The following is a 27,570-nucleotide window of genomic DNA, read 5'->3' on the forward strand; positions in this document are numbered from 1 at the left end:
AGTCTCCCTTGGGAGATCTGAGACAAAGTTGGATCTTTTGAGGGAGATGGATGAGAGTGATAAAGATTGTGTGCACAGTGAAATAGTCACCTAGTAAATTACTTTCTCTCAGTATTTTGGTACTTCGTGCTTCCAGACCTGCTTAGAATCTGCATGTGCCAAAGGCTCCTAAAAATGAATTATAATTACACTGAGCTTTATCAAACATCAAAAAAATGAAGTGTATTGTTTTTTGTTTATCTGTGTTAGTTTTCAGAGCATTATAATATTCTGTGTACTGTCTTCTATATATGAACTCTGGTTGTTTTTTTTTTTAGGGAAATGTCTTTATTTGTAATCTTTTCGGTCAGGAATGTATTGCACTGTAATTGACACATGTGGTTTCAGTGGGGATAACTCACGAGTCAGCGTTCACCAGATAAGGGCTTCGCAGTCTGGACCTAAACCTGTGTATAATGTGTAACTTTTTGTTCTGAGATGTTAAAGTCAATTTGAATTCTTACTTTTTCCCTGCAGATAAGGTGTAGAAATGTTTCAGGATTTAGCTACTGTAGGACCCTTTACTATTACAGTAGCTAGAATACAGTAACTCCTCGCTGTAGTTATGTTCCTGAAAAATGCTACTTAAATCGAAACATTGTTACACAAGTCCAATTTCCCCATAAGAATGAATGTAAATGGGGGAGGTTAGGTTCCAGGGAAATTCTTTTCGCCAGACAAAAGACATTACATACATATCCAGTATAAGTTTTAAATGATTTTAAACAAACTATTTATACTGTACTCACGAATGATGATTGTGAAGCTTGGTTGGGGCAGAGCATAGTGGGGTTGGGGCGCGGGGGCTTGCCCTACTCCGCCCGTTCAGCACTCTTGCTGGGGAGCGGAGTCAGGGGCTTGCCTGCTTCCCAGCTGGAATGCCGGGTGGGCAGAATGGGATAAGCCCCCACACCCTGACCCTGCTCCCCAGCTGGAATGCCAGGTGGGCAGAACAGGGCAAACTCCCACTCCCTGACCCCGCTCCCTGGCTGGAACACCAGGTGGGCAAAGCAGGGCAAGGCCCCGACCCCACTTCCTGGCAGGAACACCGAACGGGTAGCTGGAGCGGGGTGAGCCAAACAACCTTATAACAGAACGTTGCATGAATACTCTGTACAGATGTGGTCTCCTCATCTCAAAAAAGATATACTGGCATTAGAAAAGGTTCAGAGAAGGGCAACGAAAATGATTAGGGGTTTGGAACAGATCCCATGTGAGGAGAGATTAAAGAGGTTAGGACTTTACAGTTTGGAAAAGAAGAGAGTAAGGGAGGATATGATAGAGGTATATAAAATCATGAGTGATGTGGGGAAAGTGAATAAGGAAAAGTTATTTACTTGTTCCCATAATATAAGAACCAGGGGCCACCAAATTAAATTATTGGACAGCAGGTCTAAAACAAATAAAAGGAAGTTCTTCACACAGCACACAGTCAACCTGTGGAACTCCTTGCCTGAGGAGTTTGAGTCTAGGACTATAACAGGGTTTTAAAAGAGAGCTAGATGGAGCTTAAGTCCATTAATGGCTGTTAGCCAGGATCCATAAGAAATAGTGTCCCTAGCCTCTGTTTGTCAGCGGGTGAAGATGGATGGCAGGAGAGAGATCACTTGATCATTACCTGTTAGGTTCACTCCCTCTGGGGCACCTGGCATTGGCCACTGTTGGCAGACAGGATACTGGGCTGGATGGACCTCTGGTCTGACCCAGTCTGGCCTTTCTTATGTTCTTATGACTTTAAACGAGTATGTTCTCTAATAGATCAGCAACCTAATAATGAAACAGTGTTAACCAGGATGACTTTAAGTGAGGAATTACTGTATTAGAAATCCACTACCATTTCACTTATTTATACCACCACATTCTCAGAGCTTAGACGGATGTTATTAAAAAAAAAGTTCAAAAGAACCATTAAAATTGTTCTCCATGTAATCTAAGTTAAAACCAAGCATTATCTTACAGTGCGAAGCACATCTTCTATGTTATCATGAGAAAGTCTAAAAACTGCAGGAACATCAAAGAGCAGATAAAATTTTAAGCCAAACTGGTGAATGTGTGTCTGTCAGTCAGTGTTCGAATTAGAACTGCTAAGAATTACCGAACTTTCAGCAGGGCAACAAATTTAGTCAATAGACCTCATCATGTGTTGCCATTTAAATATTTGGTTGTTTTTAACTGTTCTGAACAAATATGTTCTGCTTCCAACAACTTTTCTCAGAAGTACTGCTTTAATATTAGATATACTTACTTGCCATTCTCTTTCTCCTTTGTACTTTTCCATTTTGTTTCCTGAGCTTCTCAGCATATGCCATTCTGTTAAGGGCACACAGAAGCCTAGAAGAAGCTTGAAACTTGAGGGCAGTAAGGGAAGAAAAACCACATGCAATATAGGGCACCAAAATATATAGAGAATTGCTCCTGAGGGCATTCTACACCAAAAAAAATTAAAAATTCTGAGCACAGTATTTTAAAATTCTGCAAAATCCAGCAAGTTTCATTTGTCAATAAATAAATGCAGAGGCTCCAGCATGGCAGTGGGGAGCACAGGCCACTGGCTGCACGAAGATGGGAGATCACCCTTCAGCACCCCCACCCCTGGGAAATGGACTCAGTGGTGAGGCTGCACTTGACCCTGACACAGCACAAAGCCTGGACCTGGCTCAGAAACACCCTGGGGCCCTGTCCCTCTGCCCCAGGTGTAGGACAAGCAGGCTCAACCAGGCAGGATCCAAGTATGAAGGGGCTCAGTGTGGGGGGGGATCCAAGTGTGAGTTGAGAGGGTTCTGTGTGGGACAGTCTGGGTGCAGGCAGCGCAAAGGGTGGGGTCTAGGTGTTGTGGGGTCTGGATACACAGAGGCTTGTTGGGTGAGGGGGTCCAGGTGCAGGGGCAATAGGACTCTGCAGAGGCTTCCAGGTGAAGGTGATTGGGGCTCAGTGGAGGGGTCTGGGTATGGGGGTCTCAGTGGGAGAATATGGGTGCTGGGGGAGTGGGGCTTCATGGGATGGGGGTCTGGGTGAAATTAGTTGGGAGTCAGTGGTGTGAGGGTCTGGATGTGGAGGCTCAGGTTGGGGCAGGGGATGGGGCTTGTCAGGGTGGGGGTTTGAGTGCAGGGAGCTCAATAGGGGGTGTTCTGAGTGAAGGAGTGTGGAGTTTGGAGGCAGGGGGTCTGGGTTCTGTGGAAACTTTATTAGCAAAGCTTATTCTTGTTTCTCTGTCAGAGAGGTTTGTTTAGTATATTGTGATGGAAAAGAGTTCCTCATACTGAATCCCATGACAGCTTTACTACTGGGCTGTCATATAAATACCTGTGGAACTACATGGTGTGCTGGTAAGATTGCCAGATACTGTAGTTATAGCTCCACAGTGCTTGCTCTTAGTACAACTGCAACAATCCTCATGAACGCTACATTGTCGTGTGCAGAAAATGGTACAAGGTGATCAACAGTATCTGTATATTGATTACATAAGTGTTTTATTTTAGCAAGCAATATGAGAACATGATTAGATTTATATAGCAAACACCAAGCAGAAAAACATCTGAGCTAGCAGGAGAAGTGGGGAGAAATGTAAGAAGAGTACTTTGTTCTTGTAAACTGCTTTGAAAGCGCTACCATAAAAGCGCTGGTCAAATACAGGAAAAGAGAGGAGAATTGACTTGCCCAAGGTTACAGAGCAAGTGAGTGGTGGCAGAGATTAGACCCCAGAAGTCTTAACTCAGCCACCAAGAACATGAAGCTACAAAGATGATATTATAGTAACTGAAACACATGGTTGGCCAGGTAAAGGGGAAGTACCCTGGGCTCGTATGAAATTGCTGCAGAAGTGCCTGACATAGGACAGGAGAAGAACATTCCATGTTACTATATTTGAAAAATTAATGCATTCTTCATGACTGTATACTTACCCACAGCGTGAGCTGTAACAACTCATGACCGTAGTCTGCTTCATACAGTAAGGAAAGTAATTGCTATCATAATGTTATTGGATAGGCTGTGGAGGCATTTGAACAAAGCAGAGCAGGAAGCTGTTCAGTTTCATACTACATATGTGCTGAGCTGTGTGTGTTTACTGTAGACTAAAAATAGACTTTTGACTCAGTATCTAGGGATGGTGCATTGAAATAGTTGAAAATTTAGAGCAACTGTACAACCTTTTTCAACTCCTATCATGTGGTAATTCATATTACTTTGTTCAGCATTATTGCAGACCACTTCACAGGTTGCAGCGTATGGAATTGAGACACTGATACATGTGAGCATGAAGTCCTAAGGATCTGGGCTATGCAGGTCTTGCTGCTGTTCTTAGGTCTTGCGATGATGTTGATATTAATGTAAACAGAAATGGCTGACTGAAGTAAAGCTCTGAAGCTGACTCAGCAATGACCCCTCAAAGGTTAGATTGGAGTGACAAACAGTTTGTTGTGACTAGGAATAGAAAAAAGGCAAACTATTTGCATGTGGAAGGCTAGGAAGAGATTGATGGCCTTGGTGGAAAGTGTCTGACAAATTATGGAAACCTTGTTTGGTAGGAGTTATGGGATGTTAGAATGTGGTGTGACACTAGTTTGTAGATGCTGCAGCTTTATGGCGAGAGAGCTGGTTTTTAACATATATGAGTGATTTGGGGGTGTTCTGTGCAAGGGCAGGAGCTGTAGGGAAAACAACTTTAATATGGAAGTAGAGAGAGCGGTTATTGTGCAGCCTCATTTTGTAGAGAGAAAACAATCCTATGTAATATGTACGTGGGGGATTGTCCTCAGCAGAGTTAAAATTAGACCAGTATAGAACCAGATCTACACTCCCTCCACAAAATGGAAAATAGCAGACCGCAAGTGAATACTTGGGTGGCGAAACAGAAGATTAGAAAACTGTAAGTACGACAGTGGCATTTATGTGAAGAAATCTGAATGCTGTGGAGTGGAGATTCCTAAACTGAAGTCCATGGAGCGCTTGCTGGTAGTCTTTAGAGAGCCATCTGGTCACATGCTGCTCTCCCCTTCTTATTTCTGGCTGCTAAATTGTGTTAAGATAGATAAAAGTATGTAGGTTTCAGAGTAGCAGCCGTGTTAGTCTGTATCAGCAAAAAGAACAGGAGTACTTGTGGCACCTTAGAGACTAACAAATTTATTTGAGCATAAGCTTTCGCGGGCTACAGCCCACTTCATCAGATGCATAGAATGGAACATACAGTAAGAAGATATTTATACATACAGAGAACGTGAAAAGGTGGAAGTACCCATACCAACTGTAAGAGGCTAATTAATTAAGAGAAGCTATTATCAGCAGGGGAAAAAAACTTTTGAAGTGATAATCAAGATGGCCCATAAAGGTATTTAGTAATCTTTTGTAGCAGAGGAATTAAGCAATGTCAGTCAGTAGGATCATGAGCGGGAGGGGAAGTGTCCATAGTGCAATGTAAGGTGAGATTCACATTCTGGAAAAAGTATGGGAAACCCTGCCGTAATGTCAGGTGAATCGTTATCTCAAGAGTTTAATAATGGGTTGGAACTAAGAACTGGGGACAGTGCTGACCTGTTCTGAACTAGCTGCAATCAAGCTTTTGGTTAGAATTGTTAACAGTTGTGTTTTTAAAATAAATAAGACATATACCGTATAAATAAGATACATTCCTCTGGGTCTCCCATTTTGTCTAATCTCATCTGTATCTGGTTCTTTGATCTAAATTCCCAAGAGAGAGACTTTCTTTATTTGGCTTGTACAGTACCAAGCGCATTGTCAGTGCCAAGCGAATAATAAATAACTTGCTCTCTTCTGTTTACTGCAGCTACTCTCCATTTCCCTGCCCGCTATGTTTTTAGCAATTTGTATATTCCACGGAAGGAGAAAGACAGCTAAATGGAGCATGAGGTAGTACGCTTCCCACTCAGCTACTCACTTTTGCTTAGCTTGTCCATTGTTTTCCCCATACTGTGTGTTATGACCTGACTCCATACCCCACCCTTCTTTGGGACATGGGACTCAGTTACCCTACATGCTGAAATCAGTGTCTGAGACTCCCCGTCCCCACCAGTCACTTATACATTTGCCGCTAGAGCGCCACCTAGACTGCGGGCACTCCAGGATTCTGCTTTAATCCCGTAAGGACAATGTAGCAGGACCACAAGCAACGCAGGCTTAACAGAGGATTTTTTTAGCCACAGAAACTTTACTCTTAAAGCATTGAGAGTTACAGATCTACGAAAACAAAAGTATTGATGTACCCACCCCTTGCACACTTGGATGATGACTGCCCCTCTGCAGATTTTTAACACCAAACTGGTGCCCATGGAAGGATAGCAGTCTGGAGTTGCAAACCTCCAGAAAGTGTCACCCATCTCTCAGTTGTCCAGACAGCTCCCATTTGTGTCTGCACAGCAAAACGGAGGTAAGCTTGGCACACAACTCCAGGAATGTGGCTTTCCAAATCTGAATGTTCAGCTGTCATTGCTGGTGATCCCTGGTTTGCATCATGATCTGGTCCCACCATTTGCTGCTTTTTTCATCAATCCAGAGTCACCACTCAACTGTGCGCTGCTAGTCAGTAAGTACATGAAGAAGCGGATCAGTTTCATTCACTGTCTGTATCATCCACCCAACCTTTGTATTCACAGTGCATGACTAGCCACTGTGGTGGTAGTTGTGGCTCCGCAAATACACAAGAATCAGATGTCCTGTCCTCAAAATAGACAAGAGAGCTCCAATGATCTGTGTGGCCTCCATGTCTTTTGTGGTCAGATGGCAGAGAGAGTAAAACTAGTGCAAAAAGAGTAGATTATGAGATAGAGCAGAGAGAACTGTGACTGTTTGGGGTCAAAGTCCCACAGTCCCTTACAAGAGTGGTTGTATCCCATGGTGTACTACAAAAATTTCCCACAAGGTTGTGTGTCAGCTGATGGTGCTGGTGTATGCTGGGATGCTTATCCATGGCGCAACATATCTTGTGTTGGTACAGCCTGATTCTATGAGGACATACAACACTGGCAAAGGCAGCCAAATGTGAACACATTCTGCCAAAGTAATACACCAGCTGAACTTTTGCTGGTAACATTTTCCAGTATAGACAAGTCCTAACAGGCAGAAAATCATGCAGGTCTCCTCCTCAAGGATTGTATACTGAAGGAAATGGCATGGAACTGAACACTACCCTAGAAAGAAAATATGAATGTTTGTTGGTCATTTGGGATAATGAATACAAGAAGGAGCCAGCATGTCTGTACATGATACATAATTTCTAGCTTCAATGGATGACTCAGTGCCACTGGGAAACAGAAGGCACTAGAGTGCTTTACTTCGGAGTAGGATGTTATAGCTGTGACTTTACATCTGTCTGCTGCAAATTCAGATATGACCCATTTCTTCCCCCTCCCCGTCCCCACAAAAGAGGATTGATTCCTTCATATTTGTCACTTATATCTAAGTCATACAACCTGCTAGCTTCCCTAGACAGTTATTTGAAAATGAGAGGTGAGAGATACAATGAAGAAAGGCAAGGATATTCAGTTAGTTCTATTACGACCCTTCTAATTCATTCCATTGTAGCTACACTTTAATCTGGTTTGTTTTTTATCAAATACCTTCTAATATCCGGCGTTATGCAACACTGCTACTTCTGGGAAAGTGTTCTGCCCTTAATTCTGCTGGGGGAATTTGCAGCTGCCTGGATTATATCCCCATTGTGTCGCTCAGGGACAAAACTGGAACTGAGAATCTCGCCCAGTGTATGTATTAAATGCACAGTCTACTGAATAATGAGGAGTTGTGACCGCCATATAACTGAGCAAATGGTAAATCAGTGTTGTGACTTCAGCTGAAAAATAACCGGCATATCTGGTAATTTCATACCTATGTTTATAGGAACTCAGAGAAGTGCTTACTGAAAATGAATGTAAGACTTTTTTTACACTTCTTCTGCTTTCCATAAAATACCATTCAGAGTGCCTCACAAGACTAACTTGAAAGTGGGTACCTGTAGCAAGCCAATCAAATGTTAAAAGAACATTTAATACATTTACTATCCAGAATAACATTCAGTTTATATCGTATAGCTATATAGTCTTGGGCAAGTTAGTTCACCTCCCTGTGCCTCATTTTTCCACATCCAAAAATGGGGATAATTATACTTTTTTTATTAAAGCGTTCGAGAACTATGGATGAACATTTTAGAAGAGATGATGATTATTTATTATTTATTACAAGCACAAACTGTTAAAATACATTATTAAGGATGCAAAGTCAAGCTCTCAGAAGTTAGGAAATGCCAGAGTTAAGGTTGCCCATGCAACCATAATTGTGCCCTCTTGTATGCATGCATTGTGTGCTATGATACAGTCTTTAATTGCATGATCACATACTATTTTTCCTGCCTTACTCAGCGTACTGGATGGATGATGCTTGCTTAATGAGCAGCTAGTCAATATTCTGATTGTTCAATGTGTGACTCTAGGTCTTAGTTATTGCGCACTATTCAAACCCTGCTCGGAACACAGAATTATTAATTTCCTTATGGGCTTTACTGTGGGGCTCAGCACTAGAGTATCTGAATACTTCCCCAACGCTAATGAATTTATTTTCACAACATTCCTGAGACACACACACAGGTGACAGCATGAAAAACTGCATCCTGAAGGGTTAAAGTTTGGCAAAGTTATTAGCAACTGAAAACAGAGCCATATAAAGGGAATTTTCAGGCAACCTTAACGATCGGTGGGGCCACCAGCCCTGCCTGTTATTATATTGCATTCATTATATAGCACAGCTTCCAAGGACGTCCATGAGAATCTTCTGTCACGCAAGGACACAAACCAATTTCTGTGCACGGCTCTGAGTGTATGGCTCACACGCAAGTGTATCTTGGGATGTGTTGATTTTTACAGTTTTTATTACAGCCATTGGCTGGTTCTAGATTGATTCCTGTAGTGCAAACATGAGGCGTTCGGACAGTATTCTTTTAATGTGAGAGATCCAAAGGCTCACAGTTGGACTTGCATTTCTACTGCTGCTTTTCTCTTCATGGTGACTGTGTTCTTGACTGTTCTGCAAGCAGTTATAAAACTCCTTTCCCCTCTTGTCTAATTATGCATATGTAGTACATTTTAAAATTTTCTGTGGAGACAGTTGTGTCTACACTACAACTCCTATTGAAGTGAACCAATGTACCATTCACCTTCATAAAAGTTTTATCCTATAAAACTATTTTTCCTGCCTTTGTCAGTGTACTGTACTATTTTTATATTGGTATTTGCTGAGCATGCTCAAAAAAGTAATGACCGTGCTTACTGGTTTTTGTTCAGCAACTAATTATCCAAGTGACAGAATTCAATTGTCTGGAGATTGATTGTGGCAGGGAGAGCTTTTCACTTCTACTTGCTGGTTCAAATCCTACACAGACTTTTGGTAACTGGCAATCATAACTATCATTTGGCTTTTGGTTGGCCCATGTAAAATGAGTTAGGTGGTCTTAATCCAGCTCATACAGGTTAAATGTCCACAACACAACTACCACCCCCCCAACACTCAATGTTAGGTGCTAATTGGCAACTTTGGCAGTCCCTTGAGAGAGGTCAAGTACTAAATGGTCATGGAGACTGAATTATCCTTCTGCTCCTAGGGATGGCCCCTCCACATCAGCTAGTGTCATCTCAGTAAAGCTATGGTAAGAAACTGTTTCTGCTGCTCTCTGTGCTCACAGTTCTGTGGGTAGACAGAGCTTGGGGCTCCAGAGCTGTCACTCTGACACCTTTCACTGACTTGGTGGATGCTGCTGAATAATTTCTTACCCTATGGAGCATCCATATCACTTTCCTCCTCAGGCACCTGCTCCCCTCCCTCACTTTAACAAGACAAAACACTCATCTATGCTTTAGGGCACTTTCTGCACTGATGGAGGGAGGAACAAGATGAGTCTCTTGTTTCTAATTTCTGTGATCAAATGTTGTAGGAACAATAAATGACACACATGACTGAGAAACAGTATTCTCACTACTTTTATGGCTTCAAATTGAAAATTAACCACATGTGACATTCTCTTCCAATGCACTTGGAGATTAGACATAGTGTCACAATGCAGATGTAAAATGTCAGTGTGTAATGATTCCGACACTGAGTTGGTGCAGAAATGAGAAGAAGAAAAAGTGGCTGAAATGACTTGTTGAGGATCACTTGGAAATGTCATTTCACATCAGACTCTATTGCTGTGTTTCACACAGTTACAAATGACTCTTGAAAAGAAAACGGCTGTTTGTTTTTAAAGACATATGGAACTAGAGTATAAAGGCTAAAGAAAACTCACTGCTGTGTGATACTGTGTACTGTTCATTTTCTCTCCTTCAGAGGATTGTTAGCTTTAAATGTTCTTGTGGATTTATAACAAAAAAGTTAAAAGCTAATAAAATAGCAATCCAGTGTTTAAAAGGAATACTGGCAAGTAAATTAGACTCCAAATACAATCTATTAAAATAGCTATGATCATATGGAGGAAAGGCTATGGATTCTGAATATATTCCAAAAAATGTAGTCTGTAAAAACAATAGGTTCTTGTGTGGACCTGCACAACAAGCTTTCTGCTTCCTCCTTTGACTTTGTGCAGCACTTAATTCACAAACCTCAGTTTCTAAGCTATGCACATTCCTACTGACCCAGTCACGATGCTACTGCACAAACAAGGAGGTGGATCAAATGGAGCTCCATCAAATGATTCTGCAGCATAATAAACAAAAGTGAGGAAGGAGTGAGCAAAAGAGCAATGTTTGCTAAACAGGTGCAATTGTCAGGCAAGATAATTTTATTTCGAGGAGCTTCCATAATACTTCCATACTGCCAAAATACTCCTATAGAAGAAGCTAGAAGTGAGGACGAAGTACACAACTTCTGTTATTCCCTCAGTAAAGTTGTGTGTGTTTACATGATGCCCTCCAAAAATTACTTGCTAACTATTGTTAAATAGAAGAGGCATTAACTGTAGCCATGTATCTTTGAGTTAATGAAACAAAATAAATCATTTCCTGCTTCAGGCCCCCAATGATTTGCCCATGAAAATAAAGCATCTTTTTCATAAAGACCTTACTAGCCTTTGGGTGTTGTGACAAAGTTCCTCCTCTACCTTGGTGGGTCCTGCGCTTATTGGCAGGTTTGCTCATCTCAGTGGTCTTTCCCACAGTCTAGGTCAACTCCTACTGTGTCTGATCAGGAGTTGGGAGGTTTGGGGGGAACCCGGGCCCGCCCTCTACTCCGGGTTCCAGCCCAGGGCCCTGTGGATTGCAGCTCTATAGTGCCTCCTGTAACAGCTGCATGACAGCTACACCTCCCTGGGCTACTTCCCCATGGCCTCCTCCAAACACCTTCTTTATCCTCACCACAGGACCTTCCTCCTGGTGTCTGATTATGCTTGTACTCCTTAGTCCTCCAGCAGCATACCCTCTCACTCTCAGCTCCTTGTGCCTCTGTCTCCCAGCTCCTCACATGCACTTCCTCTCCTCTGGCTCCCCCCTCCCTGACTGGAGTGAGCTCCTTTTTAAACCCAGGTGCCCTGATTAGCCTGCCTTGATTGGCTGCAGGTGTTCTAATCAGCTTGTCTGCCTGAATTGGTTCTAGCAGGTTCCTGATTACTCTAGTGCAGCCCCTGCTCTGGTCACTCAGGGAACAGAAGACTACTCAGCCAGTGACTAGTGTATTTGCTCTCTACCAGACTCCTGTACCCCACTGGCCTGGGTCTGTCACAGTGTTTATAGACTGAAGACATTTTACTAGTTAAACTGTGTTTCTGTGCATAAGTTTACTCTCGTTCAGCTTTAGACTTATAGATTTGAAAGCTACTGGCAGGGCCGGCGCTTGCATTTAGGTGGCTTAGGCAATTGCCTAGGGCGCCAGCATTATTAGGGGGTGGCATTTTGCTGGAGGGGGCGGCAGGCGGCTCCGGTGGAGCTGCCACAGTGGTGCCTGCGGAGGGTCCGCTGGTCCGCGGCTCTGGTGGAGCTGCCACAGTCGTGCCTGCAGACGGTCGGCTGCTCTCACGGCTGCGGTGGACCTCCCACAGGCATAACTGCGGCAGCTCCACCGGAGCCGCGGGAGCTGCCGACCGTCCGCAGGCAGGACTGTGGAGCTGGGAGACCAGCGCGCTGGGCGGCGAAATGGCCGTGTGCCTAGGGCACTCAAACCCCTAGCGCCGGTCCTGGCTACTGGCATAAATTAACTCAGTAAACTGTTTAACCAAACTGGTAAAGGAATCATATTAAACTTCTATTATATTGTGTTGCAGGATCAACTGAAGCAGTGCTTTGCCAGACATCCCCCAGAGGCCAAGGACACCGACACACTTGTGCGAGAGGCTGACAGTCAATATGGTACCTGGAGTGAGCAGCGCCACAGTGGAGACAGGTAGGACTGAGGAAGGTTGACTGTGTTCTCCCTAGTGATTTGGATGGGTATTGCATGTTGTATTTTCCCTTTTGATATGTTTTCTCTAGCTTACAATGCAGTAGACGGTTTGAGGATATGCCTCAAGCAGCCATACCTGTGCTAGCTCTGATTGAGATGGCACACTAAAAATAGAAGTATAACCACAGCAGGAAAGACTAACCATCTGAGTGCCTACCTGTGGGCTCACATTGGATAATACTTGGGGGCTGGTCCATCCTGCTGCTCTTGCCACTGCAGATATGCTTCTGCTTTTAGAAATGATTGAGCTAGCATGGGGATGGCTACTTGAGCTGGAAATTACACCTTGTAGCTCCGTTATAGACATGTCCTGAGATATTTTGAGACATCCACTTACTCCTTTTTCCTTAAAATGTGAACAGTCACTGTAATAGTAGCATTATGTAGTTCCATGTTTGTGTCTGAATGACATATCTATCAAATGTGCTTGGTTTATAAGTGGAAAAGCCTCTTTTTAAAAACTATCACAGCAAGCTGCAGCTGGGATCAGATATTTGAGCTGTTCCTTCTGGCTCATGCATGATCATCAGTTATATAATTCATGAATAGTAAAAATCCCGCAACTGGAACTAAATTAACAATTCTGTTCATGTATGAGCCGGAATAGGATCTAGTTTACATTCTTCGGTGACTACAGAAGGAAAAAGCAGTAAAAATATGACCTCCTTTGGTAGATAAAGCAGTTATGATTGAATTCATATAGGGAGCGGTTCTATTGAGCAATATATTGCCATTTTTATGTACTTGCTTTTCAGACCAAACCCAGACTTCGGTGTTGTAAATTAGACATATATGGAGATATACCTATCTCATAGAACTGGAAGGGACCCTGAAAGGTCATCGAGTCCAGCCCCCTGCCTTCACTAGCAGGACCAAGTACTGATTTTTGCCCCAGATCCCTCAGTGGCCCCCGAAGGATTGAGCTCACAACCCTGGGTTTAGCAGGCCAATGCTCAAACCACCGAGATATTCTCCTCCATCTCCCCCCATTAGATGAGTGATGACCTACTTGTGTGGTGCGTGTGCTTCTGTCACTGTTCTTGGGGAGGTTTCACATACCATGAACTATATCCATAGATTTCATAGTGTTCAAGGCCAGAAGGGGAACCATTATATCATATAGTCTGACCTCCTATATGTCACAGGCCATTAAACTTTGCCCAGATATGCCTATACTGAGCTCAGTTACACACAAACATTTCAGTCCTCAGGAGACCACACTGTTGTGTGCCACATGCAGAGAACAGGAAAGATTGAAGTGCCACCAATACCCATGGGCCCTGCAATGGCACGGAATTGGTTAATGAAATATGGCCAGATATTCCTAGCAGGTGGTCCATGCCCCACTGCAGAGAGAGGTGTAACAACTCCAGTTTGACCAGCAGGCAAATTCCTTCCCACTTGCAAAGATGACACACAAACTGGGGGAGTGATAAACACTGAAGAGGACAGATCACTGCTTCAGAGCAAACTGGATCACTTGGTAAACTGGGCACAAGCAAACAATATTGGTTTTAATATGGCTAAATGTAAATGTATGTATCTAGGAACAAAGAATGTCGGCCATACTTGCATGATGGGGGACTCTACCCTAGGAAGCAGTGATACTTAAAAAGATCAGGAGCTAATCAGCTGAAGTGAGCTCCCAATGTGACTCTGGCCAAAAGAGCAAACGCGATCTGGGATGTATAAGCCGGGGAATCTCGAGTAGTAGAGAAGTTATTTTACTTCTATATTTGGCTCTGGTATGACTGCTGCTGGAATCCTGTGTCCAGTTCTGGCCTCCACAATTCAAGATGGACGTTGAAAATTGGACAGGGTCCAGAGAAGAGCCACAAGAACCATTAAAGGATTAGAAAACCTGTTTTACAGTGATAGATTCAGAGAGCTCAATCTAGTTAGCTTAACAAAGAGATGGTTAAGAAGTGACTTGATCACAGTATCTAGGTGTCTGTAAGGGGAATGAATGTTTAATAATAGGCTCTTCAATCTACCAGAGAAAGACCTAACACAATCCAATGGTTGGAAGTTGCAGCTACACAAATTGAGACTGGAAATAAGATGCAGATTTATAACAGTGAGAGTAATTAACTATTGGAGCAATTTACTAAGAATTGTGGTGGATTCTCCATCACTGACCATTTTAAAATGAAGATTGGATTTTTTTTTAAATATCTGCTCTAAGTAGTATTTTGAGGGAGGTCTCTGGCCTGTGTTATATAGGAGGTCAGATTAGATTGTCACAATGGTCCCTTCTGGCCTTGGAATCTCTGAAACTGAAATTTGGTGATTAGTTTGACCTTGAGCATGGGAGCAAGAATCTAAGAAAGAGGATTCTGTATACCACCTCAGAGCACTGGACTAACCCATCTGGTGTCCCATCTCCATATGTGACCAATCTCTGATGCTTCAGAGGAAGACAAAGAAAACCAAACCCTAAAATACATCTGGCTAATTGTGCATTGGGAGGATAAGTGGGGGAAATGTTTTCTGACCTGGCAGGCAATGGGCTAAAGACCTGACACATGAGATTTGATTCTTTGTCTTAAGGCAGAGCTTCAAGTGGTATGAGCATATTGAGGGCAATGTATGCACTCTGTTTTCCCCCTGGCCCATGAAAGAAGGGAATGAACAGCGGGATTCTCAGGCTCCAAGGCCAGAAGGAACCCCCATGACCACTCAGTCTGAATCCACACACACACAGGCTGTAGAAAATCTCCCAGAGGCTGGTTTGAAACATAGCTTTTTAGAAAGACATCTAATTTCACTTTACAGACTGAATTGAGCTCACGTAAGGATTGCTTTCCAGTCCCTGGATTATGTCTGTAGTCCTCCTTTTAACTCTCCAGCATTTCCACGTCTTTCTTGAGCTGGACACAGTACTGTTCTTACTGATGCTGTGCACAGAGGCAAGATCACTTTGCTACAGGTGTTCGATATTGTCCCTTTGATCATCCGAGGTTCACGTTAACCCTGGTGCCATGGTATTGCACTGTGCTGTGCTGTGGCAATTATCTGTGATGACCCTAAGTCCTTTTCTGAGCCACAGCTTTCCAAAATAGTCTCTCATCCTTTAGTGCATTCTTGGTTTCCAGATGTATTATCTTGCAATTAGCTTTAGCAAAACACATTTATTTAGATAATGACCATTTAACATAGGGTGACCAGACGTGCCGTTTTTAAAGGGACAGTCCCATATTTAAGCCCTCCTGCAGGTGTCCTGACTTTTTCTTAAAAACAGGCAAATTGTCCTGTATTTTCTGTCTCCGTCCCCCATCAGTACTGATGGGTCCTGCTGCTGGCTGCATCCCTGCTTGCCAGCCACTTGTCCGCCAGCGGTGAGTAGGGGGCTCCAGTGGCTGACGATGGGGGTGGCTGTGCAAGGCTGGTGGTGGGGCAAAGCTACAGCACGCAGGGCTGGCCACTCACCCCGCTGGTCCATCATCACAGCCTGTGCTGTGTGCTGCCTCTCAGCCAGCAGGACACACATCCCCCCCGCCCCACACACTCCAGTCCCATTTCCGGCCGACGCTGGCTGCACACTGTGAGTTATGGTGACTGGTGAGTGCAGGCCGGTGCCAGGCAGCTGCCAGTTACGTGTTGCCTCTGCCTCCCACCCATTGACCCTTTACATGCTCCCCCTCTTGCCATCCTCTCCTTGCTTTGCCCCTTCACCCTCCCCAGCCCCGCTGTTTCCCCATATCCCCCCCAATGGGCTGCGTCCCACTCCCAGTGCTGTGTGAAGAACAAGCCCCTGGTCAGAGCTCTCAGCTCACCAACAGCCTGGCCGGCAGGCTCCTTCCTTCCCCCACTGCCTCAGGCTGGGCCAGCGCCCTGAGAAAGCCCAAGACCCTCTGGCCTGGGGTGCTGGCCAGGAGGAGCCAAGCCCTGCATGTGCCAAAGCCCCACCCAGCGCTGGCACGGGGAAGCCTCTTCACCCCTCAGCTGAGCTCTGGAGTGACCGGGAGAGGGGGCGAGGGGAGCGATTTCCAGCTTGTTTGCGTCCTGACCCTGCAGGCTCCACAGTAGCCCCCTGGGCATGAGCTTAGCTCCATCTTCACCCTCCAACCCCCTGCCATAGGTCCTGCCCCCAGGGAGAGTGGGGCTGCTCTGTCCCCATGGCACCCTCACCTGCTGAGCCATCTCTGTGGTGGGGTTTGCTGAAGCCCCTGCAGTCAGGTTCCCTGGGCCTGGTGTGCAATGCATCCTAAGGGCTTAACCCCTTCCTGCCCGCGCTGCAGCCGGGCACAGGAGGCGGCTGGGTTATGTCAGTGGCCTTCAGCGGCCTGAAGGTGTTAGCTGCCTTCCGACACTGTGTGGGCAGGGACAAGATGCTTCCAGCCACAGGGGAGTGTGTGTGTTGAGGGGGCAAGAGATGAGCTCTGCAAAGACACAAGATAAGTAATTACTCCCCTCCTCCCCCGCCCATCCCCATGGCTGGAAGCAGCTCACATCCCTTCCCTCCTACAGAGTGCCAAAAGGCTGCTGCTGGCCACATTCTGGTGTGAACCCTGGCAGAAATCTGGGGAGGGGGATGTGACCCTGTGTACCCTGCCAAGTTGCCTTGGGAAGACGCAGTGCCAGGTACCAGGAGAGGCGGGTCCGTCCCAGGGGCCCAGCCAGGCATGGAGGGCAGAGAGTGCCGGGCAGGGAGAGCTGGGTTGGTCGGTCACCCCACCGTGTGAGAGAAGTGTACAGGAGTGTGTGTGTCTCACCTCTCCCTGTGTGAACCCTACAGTCTTAAAGGTAAATAAGGAGAATCCAGCTACTCAGTATTTCTTTTTAAAAGTGGATCAGTCAACTTGATGTTAATTTGAATGTTTGTACTGCATAGTTCTCGTTCAGTGCCATTGAACTCGCTTGAATACGAGTAATTTTACCCGGTGTCTCGTATTCAGCATAGGGAAATATGGTCACCCTAATTTAACAAGACGATTCAAATTACTCTAGCACAAGGCACTTACATAGAAGCTGTTTTACTTGCCGCCTTTGATATAAATTCTGGTATCTATCCATACCAATTAACGATATCTAAATAAACATTCTGGAGAATAAGAAGATGATAGCTTATAACAGGCCTTTAAATCCCAAACACTCTACAGTGGTAAATGCAGTGTGTCCATTAATTGATGCTTTCAAGCGCTCTGTTCCAGTCAAAGTAGTGCTGTTATGCTGTATTAAGGTGTACCCAACCTTGGCTTATCTTGAATTTAAGTACCATAGTATGGTTATAACTGAGGTGCCCAGCAGCAAGGTGGGTGAGTTATCAAAGTCAACTTTTCATTTTTAATACCATTTAAAGCCAGGGTCCCCGGAGTGAAAATTGTAAGCTTGCTCAGTCACCTATTTGTGTTTAGGTATTGTCTTGGTCTCAGATCTGCCTGTGGCAATATCTTAATTGCTAAACACAATGTAGAAATGACTGCTTTAACTCTGGGTCTTACTGCAGTTCTAACGTCACTTGTGTTCAGAATATGTTTTGCATCTGGGAGATGGTGCAATATAAATATTTTATGCTTGCTAAGACTGGGTAGTTTTATGGTTAAGAAGACCTGATGGGCTGACAAAATGATATGCCAACATCTAAATCTCTTCAGTAAGTTAAACTTTAATTAAGTATTGGCAGCTGCCTTCTCTGTGAAATCAATCTCCAACAACAAAGGCATCTTCCTTTCAAATTCAAAAGCAAGACCAGTTGAACATATATTTCAAAGCTGGATTATGGCTGTGGTTAACTCATGATAGAAAGGGAGGCCACCTTAAAAATGCTAATTTATTTAAGCATTGAATTGTCAAGCCTTGAATGCTGGAGTGTTTTTCCTCTGCAGCAAATGTTGAGATCACCCCTAAAAGGAGAGCAGGAAATGCCTTGATGGGATTCTAGGCACTTGGCTGCCCTCCCTGCTCTTCTGTAGGGTGATTCCATCATTCATTGCAGGGGGGGAATGCTGTTGCCCGAACTCAGGACTCAGCAGGTAAATGGAGGAGTTGATTTTTCAAATACTGGATTTGCTTAGAAGATATAAAGCTACCTGTATATTCTGTTCATGATTTAGATCTTCTTCGTATGCAGTGGAGCTGGAGGGAGGTATGTGACGGGGAGGGAATCGTGGAAACTTTTGCTGTTTATCTGTTAATAGAAACGTTCAGTATTCTGGAGCCTGAAAGTTAAAAATACTCTAACCGTGCAGCTGTAAGAAAGAAACGAGGTTTCCTAGTCTTGTGGTGGCAGTCTGCTTCACACTTAATAAAAAAGCCTGTGTATCTTAAATATGAACCTTCTCTGCTCTTAAAGGGAAAGTGTTTCATCTTTAAACTGTTACCTTGCCTCATTGTTCACTGGTTTCACCCCAACTGCTCTCAACTAGCTGATTTGGGCCTTGGCCTGCTTACAGCCATCTTTGCATGTTTAATTCCACATTGTTTGTGCTCCTGAACGAGACTTGATGTCTTGGGGCTTATTCTGTCAATTTTTCTTGATTGTGTTTTATTTTGAATGTACTTTGCACACTCTTCCAAACGTTCAGGCTGTGTGTATATAAAACCAAACTTCACACCTTACTTTGTTTTGCAAAAACATATTGTGCACCATGTGAGTCACGAGCTAACTTGGTGGTTCTCTGTTTGGGATTTAATGGCTTTATTTAATTTCTTGGCCAGATCCCTGCCTTGCTATGCCTCTTTTAGACAGCTCCTTTGGCAGGTAAGGAATTGTGTAGTGCAGGGGCAGACAATGGGGCTGGGATCAGGGAAAGTAGCCCTTTGATGGTTGTGGGCAAGGTGGTGTGAGCTAAAGCAACCTCCAGAGCTGCTCCAGTGTACACTGGGGACTGGCCTCCAGAGCAGCCCAGGTATGGGAAATGCAAGGAGCAAAGGCCGTCTGTGTGCATCCCCCACCCTGGTGCCTCCTGTGCTGCATCTCCTTCAGTGCTTCGCTACCCAGTGCTCCTGCAAGGAGCACGGAGTGTAAAAAGTTATTCCTGAGGAAAAAGGAGTTGCTTAAAACATAGCCATTGTGAGACTGAGGGGTGGAGAATTATGGAATGCTTGTTAAAGAACATCAGATTTGATTGGGTTGTTATGTAAATGTTCTGTTTGTTTATGGAACAGGATGATGAATGGAGCTAGAAGGCTTACCCCGTTTCCTCCTCATAGTTAGAAGGTCTCTGTATCTGAGGGGTGGGTTTTTTTAAAAGTGAGATGGCTGTGTGACTCCTAACCTAGCCTTAGATGTTGTGGGAAATGTAGTTCAGTAACTTGTTAGATGTTTTGTTTCAGGCTTGTTTATTTTTATGGTTGGGTAAGCTTTTAAGACTTGAGGGTTTAAGAACAGGTTTTGTACAAAAGCATGGTGATGAGTTACCTGAGTAGTTGCATTGTATATCAATTGTTTAGCTGTAGAGAGCAGTTATAGTTATTTGGGGTTCGGGATTATGGCCAGGGCAGGGGCTGTATTCGGTGGCACAATGAGATCAAATTCTGCTGCAAGAAACCCTAAATGCAGTGTTCACTTACACTCGGCCAGTGACATGACATAGCCTTCATTCCCAGGCCTGACCTCAAATATATACTGACTCCTATGAGACACAGTTTAAAATACTCATTCACATTGGAACAATTGTTGTTTTTGAGAATGAGGTTTTCAGTATGTTCTCCAGGCAGTCTGGCTCCTTGGGCCATGGCTACCACAATGTTGTCTAGGTGGTCCAGCTTGGAAACTCTTGGGCAGCCAGTTTCAACATTTCATCTCCCCAGCTCTCTGGACCTCAACTGCAATGCTAATTCTCCAGGCAGACCAGCCTGACAGCTTACGCTTCTGGCTCTTCCCACGTCCTGTCTGCAAACTGAGCTCCGGCTGCCTGGCCTAAAGGAACAATGCAGGAAGCACACACTGTAATCTCATGACCTCCTCGTAATGGGGAAAGTTGGAGAGCAAGAGGCTGCTGCTTCAGGTTGGTCCTGACAAGGCGGACAGAAAATAAAATGTTGGGTGCCTGGCTGCAGCAAATTGGTGAATTCTGTGTCGGTAATGCTGACATTTTTGGTATCTCAGGGAAAAGGTGGTTTTTGTGGCTGCTGAATAACAACATAAGAGCAGCCATACTGGGTCAGACCAATGGTCTGTTTAGTCCAGTATCTTGTCTTCCAACAGTGACCAATGCCAGGTGCTTCAGAGGGAATGAACAGAACAGGTAATCATCAAGTGACCCATCTCCTGTCACCTATTCCTGGCTTCTGGCAAACAGAGGCTAGGGATACTGCAGAGTATGGTTTTGCATCCCTATCCATGGAGTCCATGGGTATGTCTACACAGCAATATAACCTGTGCAGCTTGCCCATGTCAGCTGACTAAGGCTTGTGGAGCTTGGGTTACAGGGTTATGAAAATTACAGTGTAGATGTTCTGGCTTAGACTGAAGCCTCAGCTTTGGGACTCTGGAGTGGGGAAGGTCCCATAGCCTAGGCTCCAGCCTAAGCCTGAACATCTAACCTGCAATTTTATAGCCAGGCTCTCCGCCCCCATCCTGAGCCCAAGTCAGCGGACGTAGGCCAGCTGCGGGTGTCTCATTGCAGTCTAGACACACCCCATGGGGCCCTGATTCAAATGAACAAGACAGCTCTTTAAGAGCCATTGTTTTAGTCGTTTTCGGGAATGTCTCAGCAATATTCCTGAATTGATTTATGCTCTGTTGCTGTTTTCAAGGTTATCTCCCCAAATTTAAACATTAGGAACATAATTATTTTTAATGACAGTGAAGGTTCTGAAGCACAATTCTGAGGCAAGAGGGGAATTCCAAGGCAAAATCAGTAGTTGCGAAATCACAGATACACAAGGCCCTGTTTATGGGTACCCTTCACTGAGAGAGGAACTAGAGATCCTCTCCCAATGGAGCTAGGCACTGCTGGAGCTAGCCTAAGAGTCTCATTTGTGGTGCAGTTTAGCAGATAGCTCATTAAAATGGATAGTGATGTTTCAATTATTCAGATTTTCTCTTCTTAAATAAAGAGAATTTTTTGTATAAACCTTCTCAGGTTCTTCAGTGAGCTATCCCAATCTTTCTTTGCAGTAATTATTTAAAAATGATAGTCTTCGGAGAGGCAAATTCAGTCTCTTTGATAAAAGAGAGACATATTAATTACATAATGGAATTGTAATAATCTGATTTTATGCCAGGTGACATTTTGACATTTTAGCCATTTCCTTGGACTACTGGAAAGTTTTAGAAAAGAAACTCAATGTAATCCAATATCAGTAAGCTATAATGGCATGAATTTACCTTTTATATCCTGTAACTGAAATCTTTAAGTGGAAATTATTTTGTACCATATGTGGCTATTTATTTGCAGTGTGTCGATGCAGAGAGTTGACTCTGACTCTTTAATATATTGCAAAGGTATTCAAGTTGAAACTGGATGTCCCCTGTATTTCTCTTCCGGACTCTGGTATTACACAATCTCCCGCACTGAGTAAATCAGCATATTCTCTGCAGCAATTTTGAGAATTGCTGGGACTGTTTACATAGACAGACAGTGAAAATAAAATATTGAATTTCATTGCTTACATTTGTATGGTACCTGTTGTGCTTACGTTTGGGTGCACTTTGTATGAAAATGTTGGGTTTACCTTTTAGAGGAACAGACAGTCTTTTTGAAAGGCATATTCAGAATTGAGCACTGATATGGTATTTTAATAATTGTGTGATATACAGAATATGCAGGCATACAGATTTTTAGCCCAAAGAAGTTGCAATCTATTCTAAATGATACTGTAGATTTTAATTTCTGATTTGGCTCCTTTACTTAGTGTAGTGTTTGGGGAGGAAAAAAATCTACTCTGCATAATATGTTCTCGTGCTCCAGTTATCTTTGTCATTTTCTTATTGATGAGCTGTGTCACAATATTTAGAATGTAATGATGTTGTAATTGTGCAGGAACTCCAAAAGGGAATCTGTTCAAACGTTTGTATGAGGAAGCCACTAATTAGTTTAATCGAGTGAGAGCGACTGTATTTTCTAATACTGTTGAAGCAAAACATTTTCACTTTTCAAGGCTTCCCATGCCTACATCACTTTCAGTCCAAGGGTGTGGTATGGGAGAACTTTTCCAGAGACTTACAAATCAGAAAAGATTTTTAAATGTGTAGCTTAAATTTCCCCAAAGATGCTATGTCCCAAAATTCTCTTCGCACATTTCTGCATTCTTTTATACTCTGAATGAATCTAGAAGGCTTAAAGTTGCAGATACCAACCGTCTTTCCCAATAAAGAATACTAGACAAGATTCCCTCTGGAGCTCATTAGCACCACTTCTTAATTGGCTGGGAGCAGGGCCACTGTTGAGGGAAGCAAGAGACCTTTCTTCTGCTTATCTGCTGGAAACTCTGCCTGTGCAGTGCCACCAGTCCCTGCCAACCTGGAAATTAACATGTTTGCTGTTGCTTGATAAAAACTATTTTTTCCAACAGTACATTCTTGAATGTTTTCCTTTCAAAATTATCAGTGTCAATCACACCAAGTACTGAGTGCTGCTCTTCAGAAATGTGCACACATATATATTTAACCACACACACGCACACAGTTTAAGATTTTTGTTTCTTAAAATAGCTTAGCTAGAAACTTCTCAAAAGCAGGTACTTAATCATAAAGAACTCTTAGCAGAAATGAGTCTGAGCCTTGGGGGCTTCTCATTTAAAAAATAAAAATAAAACCACCCCATTAGCTTTGCCATGCCATGAAACTGCTTCATTTCCACTTTTCTCCTCCCCCATCAAATGCTGCACCAACCCTGTGTCCTACAAGAGTTATGCACGATCACTGACTAATATAAGTCTGTCTGGATGTAGAATGATTCCTTTGATAGCTATGTTTGGGGTTGGAGTGGGGGGCGGTCTTCCAGGACTGAATGACTGCTGCTGAGGATCACCTACAGGTCTTCAAAACCTTGGTATTTGTTTTACTAAAGTGTGTCTTTTAAAAAAGATCTGTCTTTAAAGACCTTCCTATTCCAATTCTAGGTTCCGATGCCATCTGCTGCCCAACATGAGTAACTTCATGTCATTTGTTTTAAAAAATAATTGCTTGTTGGAGTGGGGCCAGGTGAGTGACTCACTGAAATGCCCCCAGAATAAAGTGGAGAGGTTTTTCTTTATTAGAATGATTGGAGAGGCAAAATACTCCTAACGTTGAACTGGAGTGAAAACCATTTGGAAACCCAGCGAAAGCAAAGTAAATTGAAACTCTGTAACTAGCATGATTTTCCACAGCATGTGATGGTAGCACGTTGCCACAGTGAATCATAGGACTGGAAGGGACCTCAAGAGGTCATCTAGTCCAGTTCCCTGCACTCATGGCAGGACTAAGTATTATATAGACCGGGGAGGGAAAACTACGGCCCTCGGGATTGCCAGCCCCGTGGCACAGTGGGGCTAGGGTGGGCTCCCTGCCTGCCCTGCCCCCACGCTGCCCCCGGAAGCGGCCGGCACCACGTCCCTGCAGCCCCTTGGGGAAGGGGGAGCAGAGGGCTCCGTGCATTGCCCTTGTCTGCAGGCATCACCCCCCGCAGCTCCCATTGGCTGGGAATGGGGAACTACAGCTAATGGGAGCTTCGGGTGTGGAACCCACAGGTGAGGGCAGCGCGCAGCGGAGCTGACTGCACCACCCTACCCCCAGGAGCCACTGCCGGACATGCTGGCCACTTCCAGGAGGGGTGTGAGGCCAGGGCAGGCAGGGAGCCTGTCTTAGCCCTGCTGCACTGCTGCCCGGGAGCCGCCTGAGGTAAGTGGTGCTGAGCCAGAGCCCGCACCCTGAACCCCTCCTGCACCCCGCACCCCACCCCCCACTCCCCTTCCCTGAGCCCCCTGCCGCATCCCTCTTGTACCCCAATTGCCTTCCCTGAGCCCCCTCCTGCACCTCACACTCTTCCTGCACCCCAACCCCTTGCCCTGTGCCCCTTCCTGCACACCTTCTCACAGCCTGCACTTCAACCCCCTGCCCCGCCCTACTTTCATGGCCCTGCATACAATTTCCCCACCCAGATGTGGTCCTCTGGCCAAAAAGTTTGCCCACCCTTGATCTAGACCATCCCTGACAGGTGTTTGTTTAACCTGCTCTTAAAATTCCCCAATGATGGAGATTCCAGAACCTCCCTAGGCAATTTATTCCAGTGCTTAACCACCCCAACAGTTAGGAAGTTTTTCCTAATGTCCAACCTAAACCTCCCTTGCTACAATTTAAGCCCATTGCTTCTTTTCCTATTCTTGGAGGTTAAGGAGAACAATTTTTCTCCCTCCTCCTTGTTACAATCTTTTATGTACTTGAAAACTGTTATCATGTCCCCGCTCAGTCTTCTCTTCTCCAGACTAAACACACCTAATTCTTTCAAGCTTCCCTCATAGGTCATGGTCTTTAGACCTTTAATCATTTTGTTGCACTTCTCTGGAATTTGTCCAATTTGTCTGCATCTTTCCTGAAATGTGGCACCCAGAACTTGACACAATACTCCAGTTGAGGCCTAATCAGCGCAGAGTAGAGCAGAAGAATGACTTCCCATGTCTTGCATACAACACTCCTGCTAATACATCCCAGAATGATGTTTGCTTTTTTTGCAACAATATTACACTGTTGACTCCTATTTTTAGCCTGTGGTCCACTATGACACTTTCCGCAGTACTCCTGGATGTCTGTGGCCCTTCCTCTGTGATGCTGACCTCACATTAGTGATCCACACCTTTTTAATCTTGAGGCTAGTCTTTTGTGTGTTGTACTTAGAGGATACTCTTTAAAAGAACCCAGAATCTTTAGCTAGCGCAGAATATATCGGTACAGATCCCGAGTGGAGCGAACTGTGATGAGTATATATAACACGGGCATGCTGTGCCCTGCCCTGCTTATCTGCTACTCCCAAGTGTAGTTCAAGTTGTTGCTTACGACTGCTAAATTCCACAATAGTTTAGGATTTATTTAACCTAGTGATCGCCTCTGTCCCACCTCGGCAACTATGGTTCATCAGGCCAGTGTTGGTTTCATTTTCTTGAGTGGTTAAACTCTTGATGGTTGCCTGTCGAGGGATCAACCCTTCAGCATTTCTCTGACTAGATCGAACCTTAAATAACAAATATAATCGCAGATAGGAAAGACGAAATATAAATCCTAATGCTGTTTAAACTTAATGCCCCCCAATCACAGGATAGTGTCTTCCCACCTGCCCTGACAGCGGAAAATCATGGAAGTGCTGACCTTTGGTCAGGACAGTGACGTAAGCAGTTCAGAATCAGAGAACATTTAATTTCACTGTGTTGCTGACAATATTTCACTTTCCTTTGAGTTAGAAGTAGCTGAAATTACTCACAGCCCAACTCTTCACTGCCCCTTTAAAGAGCTTTCTAAGTACTGTGCAAACACTATATGTACTTCCAGGGGCTTGCCTGAGACTATGAAATGAATTCCCACCAGAGCTAAGGATCATCACAAATCTCACCACCATCCACTCTGAGTGCAGGGCACATTTCTTTCACCTTGCCTTGTCTAACATATGTGGAGTGTGTGTGTGTGTGGATAGGAATGTAAAAATTCCCAAACAATACACTCCCCTGCACACTCTTGTCGCCTTGGGGAGAAGATGAGAGAACAAACACGTGACATGTTAGGCACATCATTTAATGCACTTCTGGAAAGCACTCAGATACTACCATTATGAGCACAGTATAAGAACCTCTCTAGAACAGACTAGGGCTTACTTCTCTTTGTTCATCCATATACAAATACATCATACTCAAACGAATAAGGAAAATAATGCTTTTTTCAGCTTCATGCTCCTGGGGCCTGTAGACAGGGCATGATCCCTCTGACTTGTTTTCTTTTCAAATGTGCTGCAGTTCCAACTCATCTGGTCTGTCCCTTTTTGAGCATCTAATGTGGACCCTGGTTCAGGATTGCCAGACAATTTGCTTAATTGTGCAGAACCTAACAACAGATACTTGTGTGGACATTTGCTGTAAACAAAATTATGCCTTGAGTTGAAATTTTACATTTATCTGTATGTATTCTATTTGTGTAATTCTGATACTTGGAGCAGAAGTTCTCAAACTGTGGTCTGTGGACCACCAGCGGTACACAAGCTCCATTCAGGTCGTCTGCGGATAGTTCCCTCTAAGGTGGGCACCTGGGCGATTGCACATGAGAGAATGAAGGGCCACCCACCTAATTAGTGGAGCTGCGCAGGCATGGCTTCACTAATTAGGTGCCAGAACCCTGGAGAAGACGTACATGTAAGGTGAGGTGATGGCCTTGGAGGGAATGGGGGTAGGTAGGAGGGTGCAGTGGGGTGAGAAGAGGGGGTGGGGGGAATTTGGGACTTTCAGGGCTGCAGCGGCCAGGGAAAGAGGCAACTTTTCTCCAGCTACAGGGCTGCATCTTCCGGGAAGAGGCTGCCCTCCTTCCTAGCCTCAGCTCTGTGGCTGCTATGGCAGGGGAGAGAGGGAGAGACCCACCTCCTTTTCAGCTCAGGGGCTGCCTTGGAGGGGAAGAGAGGGCACATCCATCACATTAGAAATGTAAAACTACTGATATGAAAATATGAGTTGTGTGCTTTTATTTGTAGAACAAAAAAAGATAATTGTTATAATTTTTTTATATATATGTATGTGTAGCTCTTTTATCCAAAGTGTTTGACAGTAGTAAAATGGTACAAACAACATTTGGAAAGATGATTAAGTGGTCTGCTGAGACCCTTAGCAATTTTCATGTGGTCCACGGGGAAAAAACATTTGAGAACCACTGACTTAGCGGATATGTCTACACAGCAAAAAAAAAAAAAAAAAAGTGTGTGTGTGTTCTTAACTCGGATTAGCCTACCTGCATTAGCTGGCTCAGGTTAAAATAGCAGAGAAGACATGACAGCTTGCCTTATAACTCTGATTAGCAGCTCAAGTATAACAGGGTAGTCTGGGGTTGAACCCAAGTTAAAAGCAAAGTTGCTGTGTCTTTACTGCTATTTTAAGTTCACACACATTTTTGTGCATAGACCAGTGATTCTCAACCTTTCTAGACTAGAGTACCCCTTTCAGGAGTCAGATCGTTGTTGCATAGCCAAGTTTCACCTCACT

General features: G+C 44.3%; 1 protein-coding gene across 4 annotated transcripts in view; it reads left to right on the plus strand.

The window, feature by feature from the left end:
* The window catches only part of KIAA1671 (KIAA1671 ortholog), a 156,025-nt gene that overhangs the window by 114,963 nt on the left and 13,492 nt on the right, over positions 1 to 27,570 (plus strand). For all 4 annotated transcript variants that reach the window (XM_050924024.1, XM_050924025.1, XM_050924027.1 and 1 more), the window contains one exon: positions 12,290 to 12,408. In XM_050924024.1, the coding sequence (XP_050779981.1) occupies positions 12,290 to 12,408 (119 nt within the window). The remainder of the gene's footprint in view (positions 1 to 12,289; positions 12,409 to 27,570) is intronic.

The sequence above is a fragment of the Gopherus flavomarginatus genome, chromosome 15, assembly GCF_025201925.1.
Source record: "Gopherus flavomarginatus isolate rGopFla2 chromosome 15, rGopFla2.mat.asm, whole genome shotgun sequence".
In the NCBI taxonomy this organism is placed as follows: Eukaryota; Metazoa; Chordata; order Testudines; family Testudinidae; genus Gopherus; species Gopherus flavomarginatus.